We start from the raw sequence: 27808 nt of genomic DNA, 5'->3' as shown, positions 1-27808 counted from the left end.
AGCAGGAAGGATGGCGGGTATATGAGCAGGAAGGATGGCGGGTATATGAGCAGGAAGGATGGCGGGTATATGAGCAGGAAGGATGGCGGGTATATGAGCAGGAAGGATGGCGGGTATATGAGCAGGAAGGATGGCGGGTATATGAGCAGGAAGGATGGCGGGTATATGAGCAGGAAGGATGGCAGGTATATGAGCAGGAAGGATGGTGGGTATATGAGCAGGAAGGATGGCGGGTATATGAGCAGGAAGGATGGCGGGTATATGAGCAGGAAGGATGGCGGGTATATGAGCAGGAAGGATGGCGGGTATATGAGCAGGAAGGATGGCGGGTATATGAGCAGGAAGGATGGGGGGTATATGAGCAGGATGGATGGGGGGTGTATGAGCAGAAAGGATGGCGGGTATATGAGCAGGAAGGATGGCGGGTATATGAGCAGGAAGGATGGGGGGTATATGAGCAGGATGGATGGGGGGGGTATATGAGCAGGATGGATGGGGGGGGTGTATGAGCAGGAAGGATGGTGGGTGTATGAGCAGGAAGGATGGCGGGTATGTTATGAGCAGGATGGATGGGGGGTATGTTATGAGCAGGATGGATGGGGGGTATGTTATGAGCAGGATGGATGGGGGGTATGTTATGAGCAGGATGGATGGGGGGTATGTTATGAGCAGGATGGATGGGGGGTATGTTATGAGCAGGATGGATGGGGGGTATGTTATGAGCAGGATGGATGGGGGGTATGTTATGAGCAGGATGGATGGGGGGTAAGTTATGAGCAGGATGGATGGGGGGGTATATTATGAGCTGGATGGATGGGGGATATATTATGAGCTGGATGGATGGGGGATATATGAGCAGGAAGGATGACGGGTATATGAGCAGGAAGGATGGCGGGTATATGAGCAGGAAGGATGGCGGGTATATGAGCAGGAAGGATGGCGGGTATATGAGCAGGAAGGATGGCGGGTATATGAGCAGGAAGGATGGCCGGTATATGAGCAGGAAGGATGGCCGGTATATGAGCAGGAAGGATGGCCGGTATATGAGCAGGAAGGATGGCCGGTATATGAGCAGGATGGATAGGGGGTATATGAGCAGGATGGATAGGGGGTATATGAGCAGGATGGATAGGGGGTATATGAGCAGGATGGATAGGGGGTATATGAGCAGGATGGATAGGGGGTATATGAGCAGGATGGATAGGGGGTATATGAGCAGGATGGATAGGGGGTATATGAGCAGGATGGATAGGGGGTATATGAGCAGGATGGATAGGGGGTATATGAGCAGGATGGATAGGGGGTATATGAGCAGGAAGGATGGCGGGTATATGAGCAGGAAGGATGGCGGGTATATGAGCAGGATGGATAGGGGGTATATGAGCAGGATGGATAGGGGGTATATGAGCAGGATGGATAGGGGGTATATGAGCAGGATGGATAGGGGGTATATGAGCAGGATGGATAGGGGGTATATGAGCAGGATGGATAGGGGGTATATGAGCAGGATGGATAGGGGGTATATGAGCAGGATGGATAGGGGGTATATGAGCAGGATGGATGGGGGTATATGAGCAGGATGGGGGTATATGAGCAGGATCATATACAAGGCAGGAGGATCGTTACCAGAATGAAGTACCTTAGTAGAGAATTTGGGGACATTACCCCCAAAATAGTGTCAGCTGCAGATCCTCGCCCCATAGTAGTGTGTCATGACCACATTTTTTAGTTAAAATTTTATTTTCCTATTTTCCTCCTCTACAACCAGGGTGCGTCTTATGGTCAGGTGTGTCTTATAGTCTGAAAAATACGGTATTCTGGAAGTGGAAGGGTAAAGAAGCTCCCCCCCACCCAATCATTACGTGGATTCATAGTCTGATCAGTGAAAATGCACGGCCCTCCCCTCGGATCTGGCGCCCACCGCTCATGCACACAAGTAGTAGTTATTTCCAAGGGGTACTGACCAGTTAAGGGCAGCGTGGTCGTAAAACTCTCACCTCCATTTCCTCCCGGTGAGAGCGATCTCTGTCTTCAAACTCTCGGGTTCTCCTGCGCGCTTCCTCGAAGGCCTGCTGCGCCAGGGCGTCCTCGTGCTGAGAGCAAACAGGAACAACAGTCACTATGCCAACTTTCCAGAACGGCAAGCTAGTTTTTTTTGTATATTTTTCTACAAAGGTTGCATCCAAAAATAATATTAAGTAATGGTGGGTTCTCATCCAGCGAGCGGTATAATGACTGTGCACTTAGTGTCTATTATTAAATCCATCCCGGGTGGTGTTATGCAACGCACATAATGAATGCGGGGAGAGGAGGGGGATCTGTACTCACCTGCGCTCGGTCTTCATCAAACTCTAAGCAGCCCATCCCGTCCAAGCGCTGGAGGTCAATCCATCCCCTCCACATCACACACACTCCGTTCAGGATCATTGGAGCCTTTAAATGGACCTGAAAACAGAACCGAGAACCCAATTATTCTCATCCTCAACCTCTCAGCTATTAACCCTTTAACAACCCCTCACTGCCTTGACCGCAGACATCTCATGTCTCAGTCTGCAGAACTTGTGCAGTCAAGAAGGCTCCAGGTCCTAAGGAGAAGGAAAGAGGCTTACAACCCAGACTACGTAGTGCCCAATGTAGTGAATAGCGTAAGTGTCAATGCTGCTACTCTCACCACTGGGGAACGATCTTCCCATAACTATTAAGGGGGGAGACCGCTCTTAACCTCAGCGATCTTGAGAACAGAGATCTGCATCCCCATTCTGAATTGAACGGAGGTGCGCATGCTCCACCTTGGCTATTTCCACCAGTCCCATACATAATGAATCGAGCAGATGTCGAGCATGCGCAACGCCGTTTTACACAGGGCAGGGGTGCAGAGCCATATTCTCAGGGTTAAAAAGCATTGGGGTCCCAAAGATCAGACCACAAACATCAGCAAGTTATGCCAATTGTAAAGGGGATGCATTTTTAACCCTTTCATGAAAATCAAATTTCTAAAATAATAATAATAAATAATAATAATATTTATTAATAGATTTATATCAGATTACTAATTATTTTATTAGATTATTATAACATTAATTTTAAGATAATATAGTAATAAATGTAAATAATCAAAACATTTAACATTCTTATAATTTGAATTCATAATCTAATATAAATATTAGTAATATTAAATCTAAAAAAATCTAATATTCTTAATACATAATATAATATAAATAATATTCTAATATCAGATTACTAATATTTTAGATTTTTATTTTTTATTATAAGATTTTTTTAATTTATTTTTAACTAATAGTACTATTAGTAATAATACAAGATAAAAATAATCTAAAATAATCTAATAATGTAATCTAAATAAGTAATCTAATGTAGTAATAATTAGTAATTTGAATATAAAAATAAATAAATATTTTTAAATAATAATGATAATATTTAACATTAGATTATTTATATTTTTATTAAAATTATCAATTACTAATATTTACTACATTAGATTATTTTTTATTTAGATTACTAATAGTACTATATTAAAAATAAATTTAAAAATCTTATAATAAAAAATAGTAATAAAAATAATCTAAAATATTAGTAATAATCGGATAATCGTATTAGATTATTTATATTATAATATATTAATATTAGAAGATTTTTATTTAGATTTAATAATATTACTAATATTTATTACTATATTATTAATTCAAATAGAATGTTACTTTTTTATTATTTACATAACTATATTATCTTAAAATTAATGTTATAATAATCTAATAAAAATAATAATCTAAAAAAATAATACATATTAGTAATCTGATAAATCTAATAATATTATTCTTAAAGAAAACTGAATAGGGATTGCCACAGAAAACAGACTATGGGTTTATTTATCAGGGTTAGTAGCCGATGTGAAAATAGCTAGATTTCAGATTTTATTTAATTAACATGATTTAGAAAATAAAATCTATTAAAAAAAAAAAAAAAAATCACAAGAACAACAAAAACACATTTAGGCTTCGTTCACATGTTGTCTGTTATTCTTCGCAGCGCTCTGACCTGCTGCAGCCGATCAGTGACCTTAGTGGCTTAGCCCTGGTAGACGGGAGCAGTGGTGGAGACTGCTGGACCCGGGGAGGGTGAACAAAGAACAGGCTTATTTATTTTTTATTTTAACTGTGCCTGCGGACAGAAAACCCCTAAACAATATGTTATTTTCTGTCTCCGCCATCTTCACGCAGCTTTAGGAGGTTGTCAGACACACGTAGATAGACCTGGCACACTCAGAAAACACAACCATTTACTGTGGGCCACGTGCCAAGGACTGCAGGATTAATGAGGAATTCAGAGGGTGCAGGGCCACGGGGAAATTTGAGCTCAAGTTGGACAAGGGCCGAGGAAAGTGGTTTCATCAATTAACTGAGTAACTGCTGCACAGATCTGACACCAATTATTCACACACAGACCCCAAACCAGTCACAGGACGCTGCCAAAGTGCCAGCGAGAATTGTAAGTGATTTTTAACCCCAATTACAGTAGCTACATTGAGCTCCATTAAAGATTTTCTCCTGTTTGCCTTCTATAACCTCTGGGTTGCACTGCCTATTGCTGGCTGCAGAATGAGTTAACTGAGAATCCATCAGTGAGCGCGCTATGATGGTCTGGGGAGCGTGTAACTTTTCATCCATTTTTTTTGCGCTCCTCTGAGCTGATTTAAGACCACATCAAAGTTTACTATGCATGGAAACAAGCTAACAAAACCCAAAATGGTGCAAAAGTGAAATAAAATACAGTATGTCTTAAGCTGAGGCGCCGCCCCCTAGGAGGCGACACTCCCCCCCCTAAGCCGCCCCCTAGAAGGCGACGCCCATTCAGGCCAACCCCTAGGAGGTGACGCCCCCCCAAGCCGCCTCAAATATAGTCAAGGTTCTAGTGAACGGGTAGTAGAAAACCACTGTAGTAGTCCTGCGGGACGCACGCGGCAGCCTCCGCGTCTCCTGCGGGACGCACGCGGCAGCCTCCGCGTCTCCTGCGGGACGCACGCGGCAGCCTCCGCGTCTCCTGCGGGACGCACGCGGCAGCCTCCGCGTCTCCTGCGGGACGCACGCGGCAGCCTCCGCGTCTCCTGCGGGACGCACGCGGCAGCCTCCGCGTCTCCTGCGGGACGCACGCGGCAGCCTCCGCGTCTCCTGCGGGACGCACGCGGCAGCCTCCGCGTCTCCTGCGGGACGCACGCGGCAGCCTCCGCGTCTCCTGCGGGACGCACGCGGCAGCCTCCGCGTCTCCTGCGGGACGCACACGGCAGCCTCCGCGTCTCCTGCGGGACGCACACGGCAGCCTCCGCGTCTCCTGCGGGATGCACACGGCAGCCTCCGCGTTTCCTGCGGGATGCACACGGCAGCCTCCGCGTCTCCTATGTGATTTATATGCTGCAGACTTCCCACTTCTTGAGTTCTATAAACATTATTTGAGCTGTGATGAATTTCGCCATTTTCAGTAGACAAGCAGTGTAATATACATCTGTCTTCGGTACAATACATCTGTCTTCGGTACAACTTACTGTTTTAATAACTAACATCGCAAAAAGTCAACTGCGCGCCAGACCAACGCAAATCTGGAAAAGCAAAATAAAAAAAGAGAAGTGCTCCTCATTGCTGGTTTAGCTTCTATGATCACAGTCCATTTTGCGGATCAGACTCAGCCATGAAAGTCTATGGGACACACAGAAGTGTGAACGCGGCCTTGTCTCTACCGAATGATTCCCCCCCCTGGTTTAGAGGCTAGTTCTACACAAACTGAATGTGATACACTCTTGTATTAGCAATTAGAACTGCTATTTTAGAAATACAATATTTCCATTGCTGCCTATGAAATGTAATTTATTACTTCTCCACCAGACTGGTCACAGTTCTGCCCTCCCGGATAACCGAAAACCCAACATCTTGCGGGTGACAGTGATTAATCGGTTCACAGAGCGAGGTCTGGTGATGGATCAGGCGCTCGGTGTATTAATAACTAAAAGGCAGCAAAGTTTTATGGCAGGAGTGTTCACTGATGTGATGCTTAGATGGAAAAATGGAAGAAAAAATGTGTAAAAAAAAAAAAAACAAAAAAAAAAACACCTTTTCCATATAAAGTGATGACAACAACCTGCAAAAGGAGAATTGCGTTTCCAAGCTACATGTGCACTGTGTGTACAGGAGCTGAGCCCTCTCCATGCAGCAACGGTCACACATTGTGGCCATCATGCTTTAATTTTTGCTGCAGAGTGTGAATGCAGCTGGGACCTAAAGCTATCTGCAGGAAATAAAAGCCTGCCCAAAATGCAGTGGTTTAACCACTTAGATGCCACGGTCAATAATGACAGCCCGGAAAAAGTGTCCCCTTCAAACCCATAGCCATGTCATGTTTGTATACCTGGGAAGCCCGTGGCTGGGTTTCATAGAAGATCAGTCACTCAACAATTTTACAATACATCAAAATACAATTAGTATTGTGGTGTACTGCTCAAGTCCTCTGAGGATGCGCAAAAAAAAAAAAAAAAAGTGTACACTGTCCCACACTTTGCTTTCTTGGAACACAAATATAATCTAAAAAAATAAATTAATAAAGAAAGAAAGAAAAAAAAAAAAAAATAATAATATTAACCCCTTCAGCCCCCAGCCTGTTTTCACCTTAAAGGGAACCTGTCATCAGAAATTTTGCACTAAACCTTCAAGATTCCCCCTCTGCAGCTCCTGGGCTGGATTCTAGCAATGTTCCTGTTGTTTATGTGCCCCCTTTCTGACCAAAATAAAGACTTTGTAAAGTGGTACCTTTTTGTATTCAGATCTTGATAATGGTACACAGGGGCGGGCTCTCTGGTGCACAGTGTGACCGCTGGTGACGTGTTGCGCATGTGCGAGATTATGGGCGGCGCTGTGACTTTCATCAGCAAGTACCCGCCCATAATCTCGTGGTCGCGCTTTCACCGCCGCCTCCACCGTTCTGCGCAAGTCCTGGCCAGCTTACCTCACGTCACCTCTTTGAAATTGCGCGATGGGGGACGGCCTGAAGCGACACGGAGGCCGACTAACGGCCACCAGAGAGCCCGCCCCCGTGTACCATTATCAAGATCTGAATACAAAAAGGTACCACTTTACAAAAGTCTTTATTTTGGTCAGAAAGGGGGCACAAACAACAGGAACATTGCTAGAATGCAGCCCAGGAGCTGCAGAGGGGGAATCTTTAAGGTTTAGTGCAAAATTTCTGATGACCGGTTCCCTTTAAAGACCCGGCCATTTTTTGCAATTTTTACCAGTGTCACTTTGACAGGTTATAACTCTGGAATGTTTCAACGGATCCTGGCGATTCTGACACTGTTTTTTCGTGACATATTGTACTTCATGTCAGTGGTAAATTTAGGCCGATATGTTTGTTTATTTGTGGAAATTTGGCGAGAATTTCGCAATTTTCAAAATTTGAAATTTTATGCCCATAAATCTGAGAGTTATGTCACACAAAATAGTTACTAAATAATATTTCCCACATGTCTACTTTATACCAGCGCAATTTTTGAAACAAAATTTTTTCCCATTAGTAAGTTAGAAGGGGTCAAAGTTCATCAATTTCTCATTTTTCCAACAAAATTTACAAAAAAAAAATTTTTTAGGGACCACATCACATTTGGAGTGATTTGAGAAACCTAGGCGACAGAAAATACCCAAAAGGAGACCCCATTCTAAAATCTGCACCCCTCCCTCTGCTCAAAACCACATCCAAGAAGTTTATTAACCCTTTAGGAGCTTCTCAGCAACCAAAGCAATATAGAAAAAAAAAATAAAAAAATTGTGGGAAAAAAAAAAAATGTTACTTTAGCCATAAAAATTTAACATTTTCACAAGGGTATCAGGAAAAACGCACCATAAAATGTATTGTGCATTTTCTCCTGAGTACGCAGATACCTCATATGTGGTGGAAATCAAATGTTTGGGCATACGGCAGGGCTCGGAAGGCAAGGAGCGCCATTTGAATTTTTGAGTGCAAAATTAGCTGCACTCATTAGCGGACGCCATGTCGGGTTTGAAGACCCCCTGAGGTGCCTAAACAATGGAGCTCCCCCACAAGTGACCCCATTTTGGAAACTAGAGCCCTCATGGAATTTATCTAGCTGTTTAGTGAGCACTTTGAACCCCTGGAGGCTTCACAAAAGTTTGTAATGTTCAGCCGTGAAATTAAATTTATTTTTTTTTTACCATGAAATTGTTTTTTTCAAACAAGTAGTTTTTTTTCCCACAAGGGTATCAGGAAAAAAAATGCACCATAAAATGTATTGTGCAATTTCTCCTGAGTACACAGGTACCTCATATGTGGTGGAAATCAATTGTTTGGGCACACGGCGGGGCTCAGAAGAGAAGGAGCGCCATTTCACAGCAAAATTGGTTGGAATTATTAGCAGACGCCATGTTGCATTTGGAGACCCCCTGAGGTGCCTAAACAATGGACCTGCCCCACATGTGACCCATTTTGGAAACTAGCACCCCCCTCCCATACAAAAAAATTAGTTTGGCGAAATAAAAAATACAGATGTCAGTAAAAGAAAAAAAAAAAAAATAATAATAATAATAATAATAATAATAATAATAATAATAATAATAATAATAATAATAATAATAATATTATTATTAATAATAATAATGAGCGCCTGCAACTGACTCTATGGCAAGTGCCACACGTGAGAGTGATGCACGAATCTCGCATCGCATCATCCGTCACAGGCGCACACTCCTGTCTGGAAGAGAGCGACTGTGCCAGATGATGCGATGTGAGAATCGTGCATCGCTCTCATGTGTGGCACTGGGCTGACCCTTACAATATTCAGAAAAAAAATACTGTAGTTGACGACTACTACAGTATAATTTTACTGGCCCTAAACTAAGTTTTTTGTATTTCTTTCTTAGTTTACAGAAAGTAAAAAAAAAAAAAATCAGGATGCACACACGAATGTGCCGCAAAAAGGAGGGGGGGCGCTAGGTGGGTTGAAAAAAAAAGAAAAAAAAAAAAAAGATAGATGGAGGATGGGAGAGGGCGGGCAGCAGATCAGGGTGAGAGGTGGTGGAGGGGGCAGCAGATCGAGGAGGGTGAAAGGTGGGGAGGGGGCTTCAGATGAAGAGGATGGGAGAGCAGGCTGCAGATCAGGGAGGGTGACAGAGGGGGCAGCAGATCAGGGAGGGGGGCAGCAGATCGGGGAAGGTGAAATGGGGGAGCGTGCAGCAGATGGGGAGGCGAGATGGCGGAGAGCGTGCAGCAGATGGGGAGGCGAGATGGCGGAGAGCGTGCAGCAGATGGGGAGGCGAGATGGCGGAGAGCGTGCAGCAGATGGGGAGGCGAGATGGCGGAGAGCGTGCAGCAGATGGGGAGGCGAGATGGCGGAGAGCGTGCAGCAGATGGGGAGGCGAGATGGCGGAGAGCGTGCAGCAGATGGGGAGGCGAGATGGCGGAGAGCGTGCAGCAGATGGGGAGGCGAGATGGCGGAGAGCGTGCAGCAGATGGGGAGGCGAGATGGCGGAGAGCGTGCAGCAGATGGGGAGGTGAGATGGCGGAGAGCGTGCAGCAGATGGGGAGGTGAGATGGCGGAGAGCGTGCAGGAGATGGGGAGGTGAGATGGCGGAGAGCGTGCAGCAGATGGGGAGGTGAGATGGCGGAGAGCGTGCAGCAGATGGGGAGGTGAGATGGCGGAGAGCGTGCAGCAGATGGGGAGGTGAGATGGCGGAGAGCGTGCAGCAGATGGGGAGGTGAGATGGCGGAGAGCGTGCAGCAGATGGGGAGGTGAGATGGCGGAGAGCGTGCAGCAGATGGGGAGGTGAGATGGCGGAGAGCGTGCAGCAGATGGGGAGGTGAGATGGCAGAGAGCGTGCAGCAGATGGGGAGGTGAGATGGCAGAGAGCGTGCAGCAGATGGGGAGGTGAGATGGCGGAGAGCGTGCAGCAGATGGGGAGGTGAGATGGCGGAGAGCGTGCAGCAGATGGGGAGGTGAGATGGCGGAGAGCGTGCAGCAGATGGGGAGGTGAGATGGCGGAGAGCGTGCAGCAGATGGGGAGGTGAGATGGCGGAGAGCGTGCAGCAGATGGGGAGGTGAGATGGCGGAGAGCGTGCAGCAGATCGCACAGGGTGGGAGATGGTGGAGGGGGCAACAGATTAGGATGGGAGAGAGTGGGCAGCAGCTCACGGAGGGGGGCAGCGGCTGATGGGGGGGGGGGAGGAGTGGTGGCAGATTGAGGCGGCTGCAGCAGATAGAGGAGATTGGCGGCGGTTGCAGCGGACTGGCGGCGGTTGCAGCGGATCGGGGTCAGGGGCTTACCAGGGCACTTGCAGGGATCGCTCCCCTCGGCTTCCACGGATGGAGTAAAGCGGAGGGGAGTGGTCACCGGCTCCAGATCCACGGTGATTGGAGAGAACGGTCACAAGGCCGGTCTCTCCAATCAGAGCTGGGGGCGGGTGAAGCACCGATCACCCAGCTCCAGCCAATAATGCTGCACTGATTAGGGCTGGATTTCAATGTTTCAGCCATTTCCAATGGCAGGAACATTACAGTTGCTGTGATTTGGCTGAGCGGTGTTAGTCAGCCATCACAGCTTCCGTAGGTCCGGGGAAGAGGCACAACCCCTCCTGAAGTCAGGCAGAGGTCCCCTCCTCCCCGAATCTGCGGTTTGTGTGAACCGATTGCACTCACTGGGGCTCTGGGGCCGCGATTTTGCCATGACGTACTGGGTACGTCATGGGTCGTTTAGCACCATGTCACCATGACGTACCCAGTACGTCAAGGGTCGTTAAGGGGTTAAAAAAAATAAATGTAATATATTATATATATATATATATATATATATATATATATATATATATATAATTACTTACCGGTAATGTTTTTCACAACCCATGACAGTACCACGAATATACAGGTGCTGTCATGGGTGGTAGGAAAAATAGACAATGTGTTTTTTCTCAGAACCGATAACAGCACCCATATATTCATGGTACTGTCATGGGTTCCGAAAAAACACATTACCAGCAAGTAATTATATTTTTTTTTAAATTATAATTTCTGTTCCAATACAGTTACATAGTTACTTAGGTTGAAGAAAAAAAACCTCTGTCCATCCAGTTCCCCCTTCCTCCACCAGTTCTACATTTGGTCACTAAGTCATTTATAACCAACAATGCTGTGTGTAGTGAGGAAATCATCCAGCCCTGATATAAAAGCTGTTATAGTGTCTGCCATTACTACCTCTTGTGGTCGGCATTCCACAGTCTGACTGCTCTAACTGTAAAGAACCCTTTCCTATTTAGCTGTCGCAATCGCTTTTCTTTCACTCGCAGTGAGTGCCCCCTGGACCTTAGTATTGTCTTTGGAAGAAATAAGTCATGTGCCAGTCCTTTATATTGACCACACATTTATGGTCAATTTGACCCCCCCCCCCCCCCCCAAAAAAGGCGAATTAAAATATAAAAAAATCCAATGCAACCAGTGGGACCATAATGGATTTTTCATTCCCATGTACGTGGAGTGATCCCGATTTCTGCACTCCTGTGTCACTCAGGTGATTTCCCCACTTATAAGGTGGAGTAATTTTGGCATGATTTATTAATATACAGAGAAATACTGGTATGTCATTTCCCGGATACGAGGGTCAGTGGAGATTATGCAGAACGCTCGGCGCCCACCGTATCTCGCCCACCACGGTTTCCTTCTCAAAGTGAGCTTAGAAGTGACTTCTGATAAGGCAGACCACACAATCAGCTGTAAAACTATTTATTGGAACCAAACTCTCCAGCACCCTGTGAGGGGACTCCCCACCCCCCAGGAAGGAGATTTTGGTTTTACTACCTCTGTAAAGGAAACGCAAAAGAGCACAGTATGGAGGGGGTATGAGGAAGTTACACACAGAAAGCATGAACATTAGTGTGAAGATAACGAGGTCGGGGAGTGGATACTCACCTGCCCACACTCAGCGCCGCGCTTTTCTTCCTGCTCCAGCTGCCAACTCCCTGTGCGCATCAGGTTATCATGGCAACCTGATGGCACGCCGCATGGCTAGTTAGAGATTTTGTCATCCATGCCACTAACACATGGCTGATAAACTCAACTCTGCTAAGACAATGGGCTCTGCTGTTGCACACTGTCAGATAAGAATGAACCCCCCCCTTTAAGCTTATCCAGCTCCGCCCTCCCAGGGCGCCATACGGCGCACACAGCTCCGCCCTCCAAGGGTGCCATACGGCGCACCCAGCTCCGCCCTCCAAGGGTGCCATACGGCGCACCCAGCTCCGCCCTCCAAGGGTGCCATACGGCGCACCCAGCTCCGCCCTCCAAGGGTGCCATACGGCGCACCCAGCTCCGCCCTCCAAGGGTGCCATACGGCGCACCCAGCTCCGCCCTCCAAGGGTGCCATACGGCGCACCCAGCTCCGCCCTCCACGGGTGCCATACGGCGCACCCAGCTCCGCCCTCCACGGGTGCCATACGGCGCACCCAGCTCCGCCCTCCAAGGGTGCCATACGGCGCACCCAGCTCCGCCCTCCAAGGGTGCCATACGGCGCACCCAGCTCCGCCCTCCAAGGGTGCCATACGGCGCACCCAGCTCCGCCCTCCAAGGGTGCCATACGGCGCACCCAGCTCGGCCCTCCAAGGGTGCCATACGGCGCACCCAGCTCCGCCCTCCAAGGGTGCCATACGGCGCACCCAGCTCCGCCCTCCAAGGGTGCCATACGGCGCACCCAGCTCCGCCCTCCAAGGGTGCCATACGGCGCATCCAGCTCCGCCCTCCAAGGGTGCCATACAGCATATCAAGCTCAGGCCCTTACAAAATGCCATCCGGCATATCCAGCGCTGTCGTTCCAAGGTGACGGCCAACATTTCAAGCTTTGCAATTCCTTAATTCACCAACACCTCTGGTCTCTGCTGCTCATCCAGACCTACTGGTTAGATAATCCACCTCAACAAGGAAGTCATTAAAGCAATAGTGTCATGTCTGGCCAGCTATTCTGTCACTGACAAAGATACATGATAAAAAAAACCTGAATGCAGTTAGGCACTCACCATCCCCATAAAGTCTAATGGGGCACGATGAAGAACCCTTGATGAAGCCAGACTGAGAAACGCACCATGCAATGTTCTTTAAGCCGTGGTTTTTAAAAGGTAGAGAGCAAAACAAATTTGGTGGATCAGATGCTGAAAATGATCATGTGTAGGGGAAAAAAAAGAACAAAAAAAAAAAAAAAGGCCGACCCGACAGCAATGATGATGAACAGATGAGCAGCTGCGTTAGGGTATGAAGAAAAGAATACAGGAGACTCATCAGGAGCCAGAAATCCCCTTATAGCAAATCAAAGGAAAAGTGACTGACGAATGTGAACAGTCAGCAATTATTCATTCATCACAAAGCAGCCAGTGTTACATTACGCCTGCATCAGCCCGCCCTCCAGCAACGGGATCACGTGCAATAATATATAGAAGCGGCTGGCATTGGAAAATATCTCTGCACTGGGAAAGAAGGGAGTTTTTATACTATGGACAAAAAATGAAAAATCAGAAAAAATAAAATTATTTCTATTGCCTTTTAGATTTGTCTATTGACTCAACATCTTGCTGCAGAGATTGTCAAAATAAAAAAAAAAAAAAAACATTTTCCCCCACATGCACTAGGTTTCTCCACATTTTGGAAGTGACGGTGCGTGTATATACAGCTCTGCCAAAAATTAAGAGACCGCTGCAAAATTGTCCATTTTTCTTATTTTTCTCTATTTTTTTTGAGTAAAATGTAAATTGTTCTTTTATTCTATAAACTACTGACAACGTCTCTGAATTCCCAAGCAATACATTTTGTATTTATTTTCTGAAAAATGAGAAATGGTCAAAATAACAAAACAATGCACAATGCTTTCACACCTCAAATAATGCACAGAAAACAAGTTCATAATCATTTAGAACCAACAAAACAATATTAATACTGTTTTCTCAGGAAGATTCAGAAATCAATACTTTGTGCAATAACCATGATTTATAATCCCAGCATTCATGCATCTTGGCTGCTTTCCACCAGTCTTCACACTGCTTTTGGGTGACCTTATGCCACTCCTGGGGCAAAAATGTAAGCAGTTCTTCTTTGTTTGATGGCTTGTGACTATCCATCTTCCTCTTCATTACATTCCAGAGGTTTTCAATGGGGTTCAGATCTGGAGAGTGGGCTGGCCATGACAGGGTTTTGATGTGGTGGTCCTTCAGCCACACATTGATTGACCTAGCTGTGTGGCATGGCACATGGTCCTTTTCAGCTTTGCCCAACATCTAATCATCTAATTGTTAGACGAAGCCCTGGAGAGGCATACAAGCCACAGTGTCTTGCACCCATTGTGGAGGACCAAATTTGGTGGAGGATCGGCGATTATCTGGGGATGCTTCAGCAAGGCTGGAATTGGGCAGATTAAACTTTGCGAAGGACGTATGAATCAAGCCGCATACAAGGTTATCCTGGAAAAACAGTTGCTTCCTTCTGCTCAGACAATGTTCCCCCAACTCTGAGGACTGTTTTTTTTCCAGCAGGACAATGCTACACAGCTAGGTCAATCAATGTGTGGATGAAGGACCACCACATCAAAACCCTGTCATGGCCAGTCCAATCTCCAGACCTGAACCCCATTGAAAACCTCTGGAATGTAATCAAGAGGAAGATGGATAGTCACAATGAAGCCATCAAAGAAGATCTGCTTACATTTTTGTACTAGGGGTGGCATAAGGTCACCCAAAAGCAGCTGTAGGTGATCACTTACATTGATCGGTAGAACACACAGTATGGAGAGGCAGTGCACAGGCTCCATGGTTCCATTCATTCACTATGGGGCTTTCAAGCACTGTTTTTGGGGGGCAGCCTGATAGAGAATGAGTGGGGCATGTGTTGACGTTCAGCCCACCGCAAGAGTCATGTCAGTAGTTTATAGAATAAAAGAACAATTTACATTTTACTCAAAAATATACCTATAAAGAAGTGGTCCCTTAATTTCTGCCAGAGCTGTGTGTGTGTGTGTGTGTTATACAGTTAGGTCCAGAAATATTTGGACAGTGACACAAGTTTTGTTATTTTAGCGGTTTATAAAAACATGTTCAGAAATACAATTATATATATAATATGGGCTGAAAGTGCACACTCCCAGCTGCAATATGAGAGTTTTTACATCCAAATCGGAGAAAGGGTTTAGGAATCATAGCTCTGTAATGCATAGCCTCCTCTTTTTCAAGGGACCAAAAGTAATTGGACAAGGGACTCTAAGGGTTGCAATTAACTCTGAAGGCGTCTCCCTCGTTAACCTGTAATCAATGAAGTAGTTAAAAGGTCTGGGGTTGATTACAGGTGTGTGGTTTTGCATTTGGAAGCTGTTGCTGTGACCAGACAACATGCGGTCTAAGGAGCTCTCAATTGAGGTGAAGCAGAACATCCTGAGGCTGAAAAAAAAGAAAAAATCCATCAGAGAGATAGCAGACATGCTTGGAGTAGCAAAATCAACAGTCGGGTACATTCTGAGAAAAAAGGAATTGACTGGTGAGCTTGGGAACTCAAAAAGGCCTGGGCGTCCACGGATGACAACAGTGGTGGATGATCGCCGCATACTTTCTTTGGTGAAGAAGAACCCGTTCACAACATCAACTGAAGTCCAGAACACTCTCAGTGAAGTAGGTGTATCTGTCTCTAAGTCAACAGTAAAGAGAAGACTCCATGAAAGTAAATACAAAGGGTTCACATCTAGATGCAAACCATTCATCAATTCCAAAAATAGACAGGCCAGAGTTAAATTTGCTGAAAAACACCTCATGAAGCCAGCTCAGTTCTGGAAAAGTATTCTATGGACAGATGAGACAAAGATCAACCTGTACCAGAATGATGGGAAGAAAAAAGTTTGGAGAAGAAAGGGAACGGCACATGATCCAAGGCACACCACATCCTCTGTAAAACATGGTGGAGGCAACGTGACGGCATGGGCATGCATGGCTTTCAATGGCACTGGGTCACTTGTGTTTATTGATGACATAACAGCAGACAAGAGTAGCCGGATGAATTCTGAAGTGTACCGGGATATACTTTCAGCCCAGATTCAGCCAAATGCCGCAAAGTTGATCGGACGGCGCTTCATAGTACAGATGGACAATGACCCCAAGCATACAGCCAAAGCTACCCAGGAGTTCATGAGTGCAAAAAAGTGGAACATTCTGCAATGGCCAAGTCAATCACCAGATCTTAACCCAATTGAGCATGCATTTCACTTGCTCAAATCCAGACTTAAGACGGAAAGACCCACAAACAAGCAAGACCTGAAGGCTGCGGCTGTAAAGGCCTGGCAAAGCATTAAGAAGGAGGAAACCCAGCGTTTGGTGATGTCCATGGGTTCCAGACTTAAGGCAGTGATTGCCTCCAAAGGATTCGGAACAAAATATTGAAAATAAAAATATTTTGTTTGGGTTTGGTTTATTTGTCCAATTACTTTTGACCTAAAATGTGGAGTGTTTGTAAAGAAATGTGTACAATTCCTACAATTTCTATCAGATATTTTTGTTCAAACCTTCAAATTAAACGTTACAATCTGCACTTGAATTCTGTTGTAGAGGTTTCATTTCAAATCCAATGTGGTGGCATGCAGAGCCCAACTCGCGAAAATTGTGTCACTGTCCAAATATTTCTGGACCTAACTGTATATAATCTCACACACACACACACACATATATAAAAACACACACACATACATATATACACATATATATACATATACACATATATATACATATACATATATATACACATATACATACATATATACATATACATACATATATACATATACATATATACATATATACATATATACATATATACATATATACATATATACATATATACATATATACATATATACATATATATATATATATATAAAAACACACACACACACACACACACACACACTGTATTTTTCGTTTTATAAGCCGCACCAGATATAAGATGCACCTCTAATTATAGAGGAGGAAAACAGGAAAAAATAATTTTTAATCTTAAAATCAGGGTCTGTCTTATAATCCTAATGCTCACCAGGTGGATGTGGCAGTGTTTGAGTGGCTCAGGAAGGTCACAGGCGGCGGGGTTGGCGACGCTGCGGGCTCGGAGTTAGGGGTATTGCGGCTCAGGAGGACCGGTGATACTGCAGGCTCGGGGGTGTCGCAGCAGCAGGCACCACTGATCTGCCGGAGGGCTGCGGGGGTGTCACTGCAGTGGAGCAACTCATGAGAGTCTCGGCGGCGGGTGCCATTGACCTGACTGCGGGCTCTGTTTAAATCGCCCGCAGTTGACGAAATTGATTTCAAGAAAATGGCAGTGGAGGCGGCGCGTATTACTACAGGATGGGGCACATTACTACCAGGGGACAAGGATGGGCATATTACTTCAGGATGGGGATCAGGATGAGGCACATTACTACAGTGGGGCACTTTTCTACAAGAAGGGGAACAGGATTGGGTACATTACTAAAAGATGAGGACTAGGATGGAAAATTACTCCAAGATGTTGGCCAAAATTATTGCATGGCACTAATTATAATATTACTTACAAAAAGGGAACAAAATGAAAACAAAAAAAAATTAAAATAAAGCATGATTTTTTTTTTCACCATTAAAAAGGTTTATATATATAAAAAAAAAGAAAAAAAGTGCATGTTTGTTATAATAAACAAGCAAAATCTGTTCAAAAACAGTGATCCGAAGTTGTAAAGAGAAATAAATGGTGCCACATTAATTCACCAATTAATTCACATTCACCAATAAGTGGTGAAAACATCACTTGGTCCTGCAAAGAATGCGGCCCACCAAATTATTTTTTTTTCTATATGCGGCACATATACCCAGCTGAGTTTGAGACCCCTGCCTTAAAGGGAACCTGTCAGCAGAAATTTCGCCCAAAACCTAAAAGATTCCCCCTCTGCAGCTCCTGGGCTGCATTCTAGAAAGGTCCCTGTTATTATTGTGCCCCATGTGAGACCAAAATAAAGACTTTATAAAGTGGTACCTTTTTGTATTCAGATACTGTAAATGTGACACGGGGGCGGGCTTTCTGGCGTCCGTTATTCTGCCTCCTGGTCCTGTATGCCGCCCCCCATCGCTCCTTTGCATAGCTGATGCACCGCCCACTGCTCCAGCCATCCCCGCGCATGCCCAGTGCCGGTCTCACGGGACTGAGCAGTGTGACCGCTGGTGACGTGTGCGCAGGCAAGTGATTATGGGCGGGGCTGTGATTGTTATCAGCAAGTACCCGCCCATAATCTCGTGAGCGCGCAAACCTCACCAGCGGTCACACTGTGCTCAGGGTACATGCTAGACTGTATGGGCTGCTTCCAGGGATGACGTCCCTTTTGTCACGTGATAGTATTTTGAACACGCCCCTATCACGTGACAAAAGGGACGTCATCCCTGGAAGCAGCCCATACAGTCTAGCATGTACCCTGAGCACAGTGTGACCGCTGGTGAGGTTTGCGCGCTCACGAGATTATGGGCGGGTACTTGCTGATAACAATCACAGCCCCGCCCATAATCACTTCCCTGCGCACACGTCACCAGCGGTCACACTGCTCAGTCCCGTGAGACCGGCACTGGGCATGCGCGGGGATGGCTGGAGCAGTGGGCGGTGCATCAGCTATGGAAAGGAGCGATGGGGGGCGGCATACAGGACCATGAGGCAGAATAATGGACGCCAGAAAGGCCGCCCCCGTGTCACATTTACAGTATCTGAATACAAAAAGGTACCACTTTATAAAGTCTTTATTTTGGTGTCACATGGGGCACAATAATAACAGGGACCTTTCTAGAATGCAGCACAGGAGCTGCAGAGGGGGAATCTTTTAGGTTTTGGGCGAAATTTCTGCTGACAGGTTCCCTTTAAAGGGTCATCTTGGCCGTCACATAGTAAGTACTAGGTTTCACTTTTCAGCAACTGATGAAAACAGACGATTTCCGATAAAGAGGGACAAGGAGCTGTCAAGATAACAGAGCCCCTTTAAAGGTTTTATTTTTGCTAATACTGTACCTGACGGCATATTGCAAGTGAAATGCCAAAACTATGGAGTCTGGCTGCTTTAGTCTATGGGAATTGGTAAAAAAGTTGATCCCCCCCCAAATCCTCATTCGGGTCATACATTGGATAGCTACAGAAAAAGTAACAGAATATACACATTTGTTTTCCTCTTTGTTCCAGATCCCAGTATGTAGACAAGATCTTTCCTCTTCTGGCACACTTACCTTTCCAGTCTCTCTTTCAAAGTCCACGTAGTCCCGGGTGGGAGCCTGGCGAGCCTCTCCTTGCCAGCTTGCTGGGAAAAACTGAAGAGACAGATTGGTTCCTGTGGCCACGAAAGCCTGAAATAGAGAATCAATACACAGGAAGTCAGAGGTGGTCTATGTGTACTGACGCCAAATTAAAGGAATTGTCCAGACCTTTTACATTGGTTTGTATAGGGGGGGGGGGCAAAATGCAGTAACAGGCTGTGGCCACTATCGAGTTGGTGGCGCTACTGGACACTTCAGGTAGCAGGAACAGCTGATCGGTGGAGGAGCCGCACTGAGCAGGGTGGTTAAGTATGTATGTGTTGATTATTAGGGTGAGTGGGATAAAGGGCTGACAGCCCCCTCTGGTATGGTCTTGTCCAGCCTAGAAACAAGGATTGCTACACTTTTGGTCTTCTATCCTCAATTCCAGAAACTTGGATTCTCTTAGCAATTTTATGGTCAGTATAAAGTAAGGACAGAGACCCAGATTCCAGTGCGGGTCACTTACTGGACGTCTCATAATGGAGCAGCAGAAAGTTCAGGCTCTGGATGTACAATGTGCAGACACAGAAACAGAGGTCACAAGCGGCAGGAGTCATTCAGGCACAGCCTTACTACCTCAGAACGACCGTCCCCACAGGTGTCATCTAGGCACAGACTCAGTATCTCAGAGTGACCGTCCCAGTGGGCATCATCCAGGCACAGACTCAGTATCTCAGAGTGACCGTCCCAGTGGGCATCATCCAGGCACAGACTCACTGTCTCAGAGCGACCGTCCCAGCGGCATCATCCAGGCACAGCCTTATTATCTCAGAGCGACCGTCCCAGCTGCATCATCCAGGCACAGCCTTATTATCTCAGAGCGACCGTCCCAGCGGCATCATCCAGGCACAGCCTTATTATCTCAGAGCGACCGTCCCAGCGGCATCATCCAGGCACAGCCTTATTATCTCAGAGCGACCGTCCCAGCGGCATCATCCAGGCACAGCCTTATTATCTCAGAGCGACCGTCCCAGCGGCATCATCCAGGCACAGCCTAATTATCTCAGAGTGACCGTCCCAGTGGGCATCATCCAGGCACAGCCTTATTATCTCAGAGTGACCGTCCCAGTGGGCATCATCCAGGCACAGCCTTATTATCTCAGAGTGACCGTCCCAGTGGGCATCATCAAGGCACAGACTCACTGTCTTAGAGAGACTGTCCCCACAGGTGTTATCCAGGCACAGACTTACTATCTCAGAGCGACCGTCCCTGCAGGCGTTCTGAAAACGGCCCTGGCGTTCCTCGTGCGGCCGGTCCCTGAAGCCGGTGTATTTGATCTGCAAACACAAAAAAGTAAGAAGACGAGTAAATAAAATATGTGAGATCTTCATACAAAATAAAACCCCAAACAAAAATGAAGCACAGTATGTAAACAAAAATCACATACAACATCCCCCACTATATATATGCTGCACATCCTCCTTGCTATATACCGTACATCCCCTCCGTTCTCTATATCCCACACCCCCAACTATTATATACTATCACACACAATCTACAGTATATATTGCACCCCCTATCTACATGCTGCACATCAACCCTCTCTATATACCGCACCCCCCGCTTTCTATATACCACACTCCCACCACTGTATACTGCACAGACGCCTCTCTATATACCACACCCCCTCTTCATACCCCGTACACCCCCAGACCTGTATTCCCATCACCAATCCCCTCACTCTCTATATATCGCAACCCCATCCACCTCCTCCCTATATACCACCACCCGATTATCTACCTCACACACATACCCTCTCTATATATCACCCCCCCTAGATACCCACTACCTCGCTATCTATATACCACACTCCCACTCTCTTACCACACCCACCCCCTATAACCCCATATTCCCCTCTCTATATACCCCGTACACCCCCCTGTCACCCATCTATATACACCCCTTCTCTATATACTGCACCCCCACTATATACCCCGTACACGCCTTCTATATAACTCGTACATGTCCCCTCTATATACACCTCTATATATCCTGTACACAGCCCTCCATATACCCCATAGATCACCTCTCTATATACCCGGTACACACCCTCTCTATATACTACACCGCCCCATCACTATATACCCTGTACACCCCATCCCCTCTATATACCTCATACACCCCCTTATAAATATCCTGTACACCCCTCTATATATCCCATACACCCCTCCATATACCCCGTTCACCCCCCTCCCCTCTATATACACCTCATACACCCCCTCACCTCTATATACCCCGTACACCCCCTTCCCCTCTATAGACCCCGCACACCCCCACTATATACAGCGTACACCCCTGTATATACCCCCTCTCTATATAGCCCGTACACCCCCCTCCCCTCTATATACCCCGTACACCTCCCCACTATATACCCCGTACACCCCCCTCCCCTCTGTATACCTCATACACCCATATAGCCCGTATACCCCACCTCTATATACCTCATACACCCCTCTATATATCCCGTACACCCCCCTCCCCTCTATATACCTCATACACCCCTCTATACACCCCTCTCCACTATATACCCCATACACCCCCCGTATATCCCCAGCCCTGTGCTCTCACCTCACATTCGCGGCTCAGTTTCCGGAAGAATTCCTCGTTCTCGAACTTGCTCCTCTGGTCCGGCACTACCCGCGGCATCCTGACCACCAACCGGGTCACGAATCTCGTCCCTGTCACCCGCCCGGGTCCCCGCGCTCTGGGAGTCTCCCGCCCGGTGGTGGTCGCCGCTCCTAGGCCCCACCCCTTTCCTGCTCAGCTCTTCGCCCCGCCCATACAATCACGTCCCTAACACCTCCTCTCTAGCCCCGCCCCCTACATCTCTGCTTTGTGACGTCACTCGCACTGAGGTTGTGCAGTGAGAGCGCTCCTGTCACGTGACGCTGCCTCAGCCACGTGACGTCAGGTAGTAGTCACTCAGCTTCGAACGGCGTGAGTAAGAATCATGCTTTAGGATACTCTGTAAGGAGCCCCGTATTTCATTTAAAGGGGGTGTATTGTAGTTTAGATATAAGCCATTTTTTTAGAAGACATGGTGTTTTCATAATTGGAACAATCAGTGTCTGGTAAAGAATCCTTTAAAGTGTCTGTCAGTGTCCCTACAAGTACCATAACAACATAAATGGCGGGATCAATATGAACTGTATTGGCACCATCTGGTGCAGACAATATTTTTCTCACAGATCTCAAAGTATCAGAAGTCTCTACATGGGTCTATGGCCCCTATTGATGTGGGAGGCCATTTAACCCCTTCCTGCACTGAGGTACTGTGCCATCATGGAGCGGGTGTGTGGATGCCAGCATCTACCTGTAACAGCAGAAATCAAGCTCTTACATCCGCACATAATTAGCACTTTCCCACTCAGGCCTCCGCTCGGGCCCCCACTTGACGTGCCGATTGGTTGCCTCGGAGCCAGGGGTCTACCAAGACCAAGGGCGGCTGTCTAATCACCCCCTATTCCCTTTAGTTGAAAATAAATTTAAAAAAAATCAGCAAAGCCGATATCGCCATGTCTGTAGACGCCGGAGCTATGAAAATATACAATGTTGTTTAACCTATAAGATTAAAATGTTAAAAAAAAAAATCAAAAACAACAAAATTGGCAAAAAAATGCAATGAAAACGTCACGTGCACACCAAAATGGGAGCGTTAAGAAAAAAGTCAACCCCAAAAATACGTTTAAAAAAAAAATAATAATAATTATGGATGTCGAAAAATGGCGACCAACCCAATTTATTTTTTTTTTAACAAAATTCGGATTTTTTTTAGTTAAAAAAAAACAAAACTATACAGGTTTGGTATAGTTGTAATCATGCTGATCTGGAGAATCCTCTTATTGTGTAGAGGCCGCTGCCAAGTACTGAGCATTAGCTGATCTGTGGAGCCAGGCAGCAGCCGCAATGGCTGGGTTAAATGAGGGCCGGGTGTTGGACCACCACCTATCTGATATAGATGATAGGGCGACAATGGGTTGCCATGACAGTGCGGGGTCAGATGATGGCCTCTGTCGCTACCATGACATGTTTCCGGTGAATGTTGGCAGGGATAGTAGCACTGCATTTCTGCTGATCAGAGTGATGCTGAAGCATCGCTCTGATCAGCAGAAATGATCGGAATGTGCAGGAATAAAGTCCCCTAGGGGGACTATTAAAGTCATTAAGGAAAATTTAAAAAAACATATGAAAAAAACCCAAAAGTTCAAATCAACCCCTTTTGCCCCATTGAAAATAAAACAATAATAATTAAAAAAAAATACATATATTTGTAATTGCCATGTTCAGAAATGCCCGATCTATCAAAATATAAAATCAATCTGATCGGTACACAGCATAGCGATAAAAAAAAATTCAAAACCACCAGAATTGATTTTTTTTTTGTCATTGCAACATTGCATTAAAAGGCAATAACAGGCAATCAAAATATCAAATCTACCCCAAAATAATATAATTAAAAACGCCAGCTCTAGACGCAAAAAATAAGCCATCACTGAGTCCCAGATCCTAAAAAATGAGAACGGTACGGGTCTCAGAAAATGGCGACAAAAGCGCCATTTTTTTTTTTGTTTCAAAATTTCAGAAATTTTTTTTGTTATTCAAAAGTACAACACATCCAGCAAAAAACAAGCCCTCATACTGCTAGATTGATGGAAAAATAAAAAAAAAAGTTATGGCTCTTAGAAGATAGGGAGGAAAAAAGAAAAACTCATGAAAAAAAACCTAGTGTCAAAAAACGTGTCAACATAGCTTAGCTGAGACACATACCAGAAAACTGTTAATCTAGATTTTTCTTTTCTGGTGCTGAGACAGGCCAGAGATGCACTACATAAAGGGAATCTGTCAGCAGGTTTTAGCAATTAAAGAGCAGCATGATGTTAGGGCAGAGACCCTGATTCCAGTGATGTGTCACTTAGTTTATTAGGTGCAGAAGTTGTGATAAAATCATAGTTTTCTCTACTGTAGATGTAGCAGAGCTCAGAATGCTGAGCTGTGTATAACCCCGCCCACATCACTGATTGGCTGCTTTCTGTGTACATTATGAATAGGCAGAAATCTGCTAGTCAGTGTTGGGGGCAGGGTTGGACTAGGAGGCACGAGACCTGTAGTGATAATATCCTAATGATAAAACATTGATTTTATTGAAACAACAGCACAGCTTAAGTGACACATCCCTGGAATCAGGGCCAGTCTGTTCTCCTGGATGGATGAGGTTTCGTGACATCTGATCTGCAATTGTCCAACCACAATGCACAGTGATACTTCAGTCTTGACAGAACAATACACACAGACATTGCGGCCCTAAGGCCTCGTGCTTCCTTTGCTAATTTAGTGAGTTTCTTTACCTCAGCCAAAACCAAGAGCAATCAGAGAAAACGTATCGTAAAAACACGAGCAACACTTCTGCATTTTTTACCCACTCCTGATTTTGGCTACAAATACTGAGGTAAAAAACTCACCAAATACTAAACGTGTGCACGTAGCCTTAATACTGAGGTAAAAAACTCACCAAATACTAAACGTGTGCACGTAGCCTTAATACTGAGGTAAAAAACTCACCAAATACTAAACGTGTGCACGTAGCCTTAATACTGAGGTAAAAAACTCACAAAATACTAAACGTGTGCACATGGCATTAATACTAAGGTAAAAAAACTCACCAAATACTAAACGTGTGCATGTGGCCTTAATACTGAGGTAAAAAAACTCACCAAACACTCAGCGTGTGCACGTGGCATTAATACTGAGGTAAAAAAAACTCACCAAATACTAAACGTGTGCACGTAGCCTTAATACTAAGGTAAAAAACTCACCAAATACTAAACGTATGCATGTGGCCTTAAGGGTACGCTCACACGAGCGTGAAAATCGGACGAGTGCAATGCGAGAAATTCTCGCATTGCACTCTGACCAATGTTAGGCATTGAGGGCGAGCTGTTGGTCAGCTTTTCTCGCATCCAGATTCTGGATGCGAGAAAAGCGGCAGCATGCTGCGATTGTCTGCGAGAGCCATATCCCTCGCACCCATTCAAGTGAATGGATGCGAGAGATACATCGGACTGCACTCGGATGTTATCCCAGTGCAGTGCGATCTACGCACAGGCTGACAGTGGAGGAGATGGGAGAATTAACCCCTCCCTCTCCTCCGCAGCACCTGCACTCAGCCTCACAGCTGTGACCCGATCGCAAGATCGGGTTACAGTCGCATGACACCCGGCTCACGCTCGCAGCAGAGCCTGAGCCGGGGGACATTAGCATATCGCATCCGATGCTCTCGCATCGGATGCCATACGCTCGTGTGAGTCCAGCCTTATACTGAGGTAAAAAACTCACCAAATACTAAACGTGTGCACGTAGCCTTAATACTGAGGTAAAAAACTCACCAAATACTAAAAGTGTGCACATGGCATTAATACTAAGGTAAAAAAACTCACCAAATACTAAATGTGTGCATGTGGCCTTAATACTGAGGTAAAAAACTCACCAAATACTAAACGTGTGCATGTGGCCTTAATACTGAGGTAAAAAACTCACCAAATACTAAACGTGTGCATGTGGCCTTAATACTGAGGTAAAAAAACTCACCAAACACTCAGCGTGTGCACGTGGTATTAATACTGAGGTAAAAAAACTCACCAAATACTAAACGTGTGCACGTGGCATTAATAATGTGGTAAAAAAACTCACCAAATACTAAACGTGTGCACGTAGCCTTAATACTGAGGTAAAAAACTCACCAAACACTCAGCGTGTGCACGTGACGTGACCTTCATAATGAGGTAAAAAAATTTCTGACATTTTGATTTTTGTCCTCGCTACGCCCAGGACATGTCTATAAATCACATGGTCTTTGCTGGAAATGTAAGACACTGTGTTTTTTGCACAGCAAATAATATGCGGCATCAAAACTTCACTAAGAACGTGTCGTAGGAACTGTAGGTCTACACGAAACTGATAAAAACCCCCCACATTTTGCATTATAGCATTTGCATGCAGAAAATCTACGTATCAGCTAAGTGGATGAGGAAATATCCAGTGTAAGGGCTCATGCGCACGTAACTGCAGAATATTCTGCAGCGATTTGACAGCACATGTGCGCGTCAAATCGCTGCAGAAAGACTGCATAATGAATGCGGTTTTTTTTGCAAAAAGCTGATTTCCTGCGCTCTGGCTGCTGCTCCCACCATAGGCAGAGTGGGAGCTGCATCCAAAACACAGAAATAATTGACATGCTGCTTTTATGAATGCACAGATTTGGGTCAAAATTTTAGCATCCAAATCGTTGCGTTCATAAAAGCAACGTGCGCACGTATCATGCACAATCTTCATAAATTTTGCAGGGGACACAGGACGCATGCATTTACACTGCAGTGCTATACGCAGCGTAAATGCATGTAAGTATGTAACGTGCGCATGAGCCCTAACAGCACCTCCTGTCCAACATACAAATGTAAGCAAGAAATTACCAAAAAAGAAGTAGACGAAAGAAAGAAATACTGGGATTTATAATCTTAGGTAACCTGAAGGGTAAATGCCCTGCTTCCCCGAAAATAAGACCTACCCGAAAATAAGCTTTTGCAGGATTTTGGTGGCTGTTTTTGAGTGTACGTAAAATATAAGACCTATGCCAAAAATAAGTGTCGTGGGCGGAGGAGGGGACGCCGCGCTCTCCCACTGCTCGGGTCCGGCTGCCGCGGCTGCTGTGGCCTGCTGCTGCTCGGTGGCTCGAGCGATGGGCCGGATCCCGGGGACTCTAGCGGCGCTCCTCGCCCATGAGTGAAAGGGGATTGGGTTTTGGGATAGAGTTTATTGTCAGTGACGCCACCCACGGTTGTGGTGATTTGTTGGCACCACCGCTGCTCTGTATGAGGATCCCGGGAATGATGATATGAAGCAGCTAGTTGTTGTGTTGCCCCTCTGTGGGTAGGGGTTGGTGATCCCGGGGCCCAGTGATGAGGTGGGAGATGCAGGGCTTGGTGGGCGCAGGGACGCGGGAGCAGCCTTGTGGCACTGTGGTACTCACTCAGCCTGAGACGATGACACAGTTCTCGGTAAAACACACGGCTGGAAAGACGGTTCCCACGGACGGCTGCACTTGCTTTCCCCAGTAGGTGACGGTGACGGTCCCTCTGTCCTGCACCTAAGTTGATGATGGTTGCGATGGGTTCCCACCGGTAACCCGCTCCCCGGCTTGGATATGGGCCGGAGGAGCCCTACTTTGCCCGCAGGCGCTGGCCCTGAGAAACTGGTGCCCTGGCGGTGGCGGTGTCTCTCTGTAACGGTCGGACTGTTGCCTTCAATCGGGACTTGGTTGTTGGGAGACAGTCGTCCCCTTCACTGACGGATTTGGCAAATTATGGCGACTCCTAGCCTTGCCGGGATCCGAAAGGCCCCTGCCCTGGTGCTGACTGTTCTTCGTATACTGCTCCAGACCGC

At 46.0% G+C, this 27808-nt stretch overlaps 1 protein-coding gene across 4 annotated transcripts in view; it reads right to left on the bottom strand.

Moving 5' to 3' along the window:
* Window positions 1-22141, bottom strand: part of CBFB (core-binding factor subunit beta) — a 31049-nt gene extending 8908 nt beyond the window's left edge. For 2 of the 4 annotated variants that reach the window (XM_075325805.1, XM_075325806.1), the window contains exons 1-5: window positions 21941-22141; window positions 20563-20649; window positions 19303-19419; window positions 2329-2445; window positions 1965-2093 (exon numbers count right to left, since the gene is read on the bottom strand). In XM_075325805.1, coding sequence (XP_075181920.1) covers window positions 1968-2093; window positions 2329-2445; window positions 19303-19419; window positions 20563-20649; window positions 21941-22018 — 525 coding nt within the window. In that variant the 5' untranslated portion in view covers window positions 22019-22141 and the 3' untranslated portion in view covers window positions 1965-1967. The remainder of the gene's footprint in view (window positions 1-1964; window positions 2094-2328; window positions 2446-19302; window positions 19420-20562; window positions 20650-21940) is intronic. The other 2 variants (XM_075325804.1, XM_075325807.1) reach the window with 1 other exon arrangement.
* Between the last annotated feature and the right edge of the window lie 5667 nt (window positions 22142-27808).

Source organism: Anomaloglossus baeobatrachus, chromosome 10, assembly GCF_048569485.1.
Source record: "Anomaloglossus baeobatrachus isolate aAnoBae1 chromosome 10, aAnoBae1.hap1, whole genome shotgun sequence".
Lineage (NCBI taxonomy): Eukaryota > Metazoa > Chordata > Amphibia > Anura > Aromobatidae > Anomaloglossus > Anomaloglossus baeobatrachus.
The sequence above is the reverse complement of the archived record's forward strand: the minus strand, read 5'-3'. Positions and strand labels throughout refer to the sequence as shown.